The sequence below is a fragment of the Tubulanus polymorphus genome, chromosome 1 (assembly GCF_964204645.1).
Source record: "Tubulanus polymorphus chromosome 1, tnTubPoly1.2, whole genome shotgun sequence".
Classification (NCBI taxonomy): domain Eukaryota; kingdom Metazoa; phylum Nemertea; class Palaeonemertea; order Tubulaniformes; family Tubulanidae; genus Tubulanus; species Tubulanus polymorphus.
The window spans coordinates 29,391,841-29,398,059 of NC_134025.1; the positions used below are offsets into that span (position 1 = coordinate 29,391,841).

The following is a 6,219-nucleotide window of genomic DNA, read 5'->3' on the forward strand; positions in this document are numbered from 1 at the left end:
ATAAAACATTAGCAGAAATGCTCATTAGAAAAGTTAAGTCCTAAGAATTTGTCACAGCTTTCAACAATATCGCAGTTTCTACTAAAAGAAGGTGATCTGTTCCTTACTTGTTTCTTACTTTTATGATACATGCACAAAAATACAAACATTCCGTTTACCATTAAAGTAAGAGTTACATCTAGAACATACAATCGCGATATTCAAGCCTGGTGGCCAAATTTTAAAAAGTAGTTGAAATCTAGTTTTATTTTCAGACGACAAAATTTGTAATTTCGAGTCGGCGTCATGCGCGTGGAATATTCCGGACGCCTGGAGACGAGTCAGCACAAGAGAACATTTTCCTCGGGTTGATCAAACATATGGTAAGGAAATTACCACTGAAAATACTTTACATATAAACATGTCGTCTCTATGTATATGAATTCATGAATCTTTCATGAAATAGAAAATGAACAGTTTTTTTTTGTGATATGCATATATTTCCCAATAGGAGTTTATTACAATAAAGAAGGACACTTCCTGACATTAACCTTTAACGGTGCGCCTCCGATAAAGATGACAACATCGACGTATATGACGTCGAATCCGGGAATGAAATGTATTCATTACTGGTACAACAAGAACCTCGAACACAAGGAAAGTGGTCAAAGAGAACGCGTTTTATACTTCGCGATTTATTTGGAAGAGAACGGTCTGAGAACGATAGTACCACCGCCTTTAAGATTCACGGGACGTCAAACGACGTATAACGCCGCTACCTGGAATCAAGTGGTTTTAAATTTCAATGTCACCGCGCACAGTTTTAAGGTAATAAATAGTCATGATCATAACGCTCGCAATTTGACATTTTGCTTTTCTAAAACAATGAAGTCTTTTGCTTACAGTTTATTATGGACGTAATCTGGCAGAATATCCCACCCGACGATCAGTTAAACTCATTTAGTTTAGATGATTTTGGATACTATGACGCTTCGTGCAAAGACGTTGGTAAGAAAATCGTCGATATTCCCGCCTTACAGACGAGAATTTCTAACGAAAAAAATGCAGTCAATCATAGCTACGCGGTATAGATTAATTAACGTCATTCATTCATGAGCAACGCATGGATTCAATCACGATCCATGCACTTCAGAGATAATTCATAATCTCATCGAGCTTACGACTGTCTGAAGTTAATCTCTCCTAATCCCGGTTACGTCATCGCTTCCTTTTGCCAGAATTCGACAAAATTCGTTGCTGATTTTCTTTGCTGATTTATTTTCAGAGGCTGAAATGCGTTTTTCGTGCAGTCCGTGGGCTAGATCGTTCCACTGTTTGAACGGCAGATGCATTAATGAGATGGATAGATGCAATGATGTGGACGACTGCGGTGACAATTCTGACGAGTTGCCCGTGCATGCGCACTGTAATGCAGGGCTGTCTGCCAGTGAGTTGTTGAAACTTTATTACGTTAAAATATAACTAGATTTCAATATTCAACATTACCAAGTCTAGCAAAAACTTTAAGAGCATCCAAATTGACAGGGCACTTGTCAATATATATCAGTGCAAGACTTTATTGCGCTTCATATTTATCATTCTCCTTAACAATCTAAGGCTGGTTTCGCTTGGTCCGATACCGGAATTTTTCTTCGGCGCGTTCGTTACAACCAGAATACGCTCTATCTATTCCGAATAGTATATGATCTGCAAACCTGATAGAAGCGACCGGTAACTATTCCTAAATCGGAATACGTTCAATCGAAACCAGCCTAAGTTTGGAATCCGTGTATTGCCAATTAAAAGGATCTAAATGTATTAGTTTTACAGATGGTAATCGGATTGACCTCAGTAGTTCTGATACTGATGTTGATGACGGGAATATTTCGCTCCTGGCAGAAAGGACGATGTCGCCGCTGGATCAAACACAGACGCAACTCAACCACCATGACACCGGACGAGCCTCGAGAAATCCTCGATCCGGACACACGAGTTATACTCAGGGATAAATCAAAGCGTAAATTAGAACCCGAAGATGTCGTTGAATTGATACCGAGTCATTATCCCGTTCCTAAAAAACAGTCATCAGCGCCACCTATGAGAGATAGTTTAGTACAGACGGACGAATCGTTCCCGGTGAATGTGAGTTTTATCGAGACGCACAACGCGCCGTCTGCCGAGACGCCGCCAACAACCGATCAAAACAACCATCACCGCGGTAAACATCCATTCGTTCGAGTGAACAGTAGAGGTGTACAAGTCGAAGAGGAATTCACGTTAGCCGGACTCGATGAAAATCTAATCAAGAAAGTATCCCGTGCTCGAAAATGTCAATCGTTCCATGACGACAGCAACCACGAGTTGACTGCTTCCAAAACATCGCGAAACTCGATTTCTTAGTCTGGGAATTTGACAACGTTTCTAAAGCACGATATCTATGTTCATGTTTGAAGGATTCGATGTGTCATATACAGTATATATATATAGAACTAAATGGAATTCAAAATCATAGAACTTAAAATAATGGCTATTTATGTTATTTGCGTTATTTAGTTAAGTTTGCCTGCTTTGCTCATTTGACTTTGTCGAGAACGGAATGTTTATCTTGAGTTTCTTTTTGCAAATTTTTTACCAAACTATTTGACAACAGTATTTTATATATGGATTATAATTGAATAAAGCTTATATGATAAGTTCTTGAGAAATCCAGTTGTCCAGGAGCGTCATGGAACGATAGTATCGAGGGGGACTCGACGTCGACTAGTGTTAGGTGTTAGGGCATATTATCCGATAGGTGTTGCCCCGGTTTCCTGCTCCGGCAACCGTTGGACAATTTCCAGATTCCGTTTCTCGATCAAATTGAATCAATTCACTGCAATTATTAGATTGTGTCAATAATGTTCTCCATTTCGTTAAAGCCCGTATCTCGTAATATTCCCGGAATCAGAGCCTGGACTGTGGCTCATGTCGCGGTGGTGCGCATGTAATTATTCCTTCGCTATATTATTTTCTCGTTCTAGCAAATATTTACACTCAGTAACGGGAGCAGGTGATTTATCATCTTATTTCTAGAGTAAAATGTACCGAACTGGTGGATAGATTGTGCGTGAGTGTCCAGTATTGGAACTGATTCATCCTTTCAGACATCTGACGCCACGTTCTCGCAGTTTTTCAGATATTACTCGCTCGATTTCGATGATTATGCAAATAGTTCTAAATCATTATTATGACGTGTACGCTGGGAATTATTCCATGTATTTCTGAATTTCATTTCTCTTCGTGGAAAGACTTAAACAATCACGTAATGAAACAATGAAAACTCGCGTAGGTGCTGAGGATGTTTGCCATTAGTCATTTATCCAATTATTGCTACGTTCACTGGACCCGATTTGTAATTGGTAACGTTCAAATAATGCGTAGGACCACGCTGATAAAAACCTGTATCTATAATCAATGTCATTTCCCCCTTAAAGTCGCATCTACTCGAGCGAGACGGGGGCAGATTCCATGGTTGCGTCTCGTCAGCAGTGAAAAATGCAAGATGGCGCCGTTTCAGCGGCTTCAGATCGAATGAATATGATACCGGAAAAGGGAAATGGCATTAGATTTCTTTTGAATGTGGGAGAGACAGGGTCCATCTATCGAAGTCGCTTCTTTCTCGCGATATGAAATACAGCGGGAAATGTCTATATACCAGTTAATTATGAAGGACGTCAGATGTCGAGCTTTACGGATAGACGACTGTCTCACACGAGACAAAAACAACAAATCAGATCGAGTTTCGGTTTCTAGTCCCCACACCTGGTTTTTATCGGCTGAGAATGTTTCTGGTGGAGTCGTGTTTCTGTGTTCTCTATTGCGGGAGCCACGAGAACCGGTCGACCTCGAAAATCTGTCGCTACGGGTATTCGAACCCCGTGAACCTTGAGACGGTGGAATCCGACAGACGAGCGCGGAAAGATTGTTCATCTCCGCTTACAATATCAACACAATCTCGTGTCTACTTCACACTATTGTATGATATCTATAAAGATGCGACCAAACAGGTGGACATCGCTCGGTGAACACATTAATACAAATGGCTGCCCACTTCGCCGCAAATATGTCCCGATCCTGATTAACACTCTCCAGACCTGCGCGAACATCCATCCAGTCGATAAAGCCGCTTAGTTTGACGCAGATAAGCCCATTAGATCGAGAATGGTTTAATGGTCTTTCTTACTTGCATTCGTATTTTGACATTTCCTCCGCGTTATATAAGTTGAATCCTTGAAGCGCTTCTTCTATATCTAAACAATTGACGTCGTCAGTATCAGATAGATAACCCGGTTACTCGAATGTCTAACTTCAACGATTAAGTATGAGATTTCAGAAATGGTAAGGTGATATATTTCTAGGTTATGACCCTATATTCGAGATAATAGCCACGCCATTTCTTTGAAAAGTTTTCAGAAAAAAATTGCCACTGAACTGGTGGGTATTTATGAGTAGGATTTTCCGGGGGAAGAATGACATTGGTTGATCATTAGCCATGCACGTAGGCATTCTTTACACGACTTCTTCATGTGAATTCTACCACTTTTAGAAAGAATATCGTTCAATCCTAATGATTTATTTCACTATCTCTAGTTAGAAGACGGATTCGCTTTCTCACTCAGTGTATGGTATATGAAGATTTTTCATTTAAAAATTGATTTACTCATGAGAAAATTTGACTCGAATTTAATTGATTACGTAAATTGATTTATTTACGATTTTATTTACACTCTAACCATTTCCATGGTATATGCAGGAAAACTATTATTCATGTATATACAAATATTAACAAAACTGTGACCCAGTGTCACTAGCGAACCTGGCGGATCGATGCAGAATCCTCGCTTGCCAGAGTGGCGTTGCTGGTTTCTCATTAACACTCACCAGTTACTGAAACTATAACGACTGATAGTCGTAGACGTTGTCGCAGGTGACAATTTCGATGGGGTCGTATGCGTAGGAGACGTTGCTCAATCATTCATTCGCGTCATTTTATCCAGCAATGTTTCCTGCTAAGCACGACTCGAATACATTTGGTCTACCACTGGTCATTAGAGCAACATGGATTTGACCAGATGACGCGTTTAGATAGATAAACGGCTAACAGTCAGACGTGGTAGTTTACAGGTGATGAATTATCATAATACGCAGTCGAAAACCCGGGTAAAACAATGCGCCAAGACGTTATGTGAATAAAGTCTTGAAATTCACCATCGTCGATGCATTGAATAAATTAATGACATAGCTAAAAAATCAGCTTCAAAATCTAATGAATCCAAATCCAGTTTCGTCGTTTTTGAAGTCATTTTCATATCATGTTTAAAACATCCAATATGGCGTAGTAAACAGACGATGACCTCGCGTGTATCACTACGCACGTTTTGATAAAGTTCCGATGTTTGTTACGCCTTTTTTCCACTTGGTTTCCAGGTTTAGTCAAGGGTGTTCCGACTCACGTTACAAGATTCTATGAAAATGTCACATTATTTATTTTTGCTTTTTATTACATCTGTGCTCGGATTCAACCCATTTACGTAGACAATAAGTCGCAAGAAAAAGCGATTCTAGGGAAGTTATTGCCAGGCGAGAAAGGAATAATGTTAGTTTCTAATGAACTGAATTCATTTACGGCTTTGAGACTAAATGTACATCCGTTTATAAGCCGTTCCTATACGTACCAGCTGCTCTGATTCCCGCACGCAATCAAGCATGTCTAAAGCGGGACGAAAATTGAACGGAATTGAATAATAGCACATTTACTGTGATGGGATCTTCGGAAAAGTGGAACCATCGCACGCGATGTGAAAGTGGTTACTAGCGAAATTAGAAATGCATCGCAGAAAAAGAGTGTCAGTAAAAGGATGAAATATCCACCAGACAATGAAGTAGCAGTATGACTTTATCCTACTAAATGTCGTGACAGCTTTATTCAAAGTAGATTTTGATCTTTACTTGAAGAAAAATTTCGCCTAACCGATAAAAATCGAATGCGACAGATTCCCATATCTACTTATAACTGCAAAATATCATACAACATAATCTTGATGAAACTCTCTGAGAGTTATATCTTAAAGCATGTAATGAACAGTAGAGTCGCATGACAGGTTTTTAACGCCAGATATTATTCTATTTCGAACAGGTACAGACAGATACGCGTTGAAATCCCTCCTATAAAACACGCTTCAGCCTATTACGAAAGCTGAT

The 6,219-nt window shown here is 39.7% G+C and overlaps 1 protein-coding gene across 1 annotated transcript; it reads left to right on the forward strand.

Annotated features, from left to right (window-relative positions):
* The first annotated feature begins 259 nt into the window (after nt 1–259).
* LOC141915134 (uncharacterized) lies at nt 260–2,607 on the forward strand. Its single transcript, XM_074806550.1, has 5 exons — nt 260–362; nt 491–807; nt 885–987; nt 1,265–1,426; nt 1,802–2,607. Exons 2-5 carry the CDS (start codon nt 556–558, stop codon nt 2,377–2,379), a joined length of 1,095 nt encoding a protein of 364 aa, XP_074662651.1. The 5' UTR covers nt 260–362; nt 491–555; the 3' UTR covers nt 2,380–2,607.
* The last annotated feature ends 3,612 nt before the right edge of the window (nt 2,608–6,219 follow it).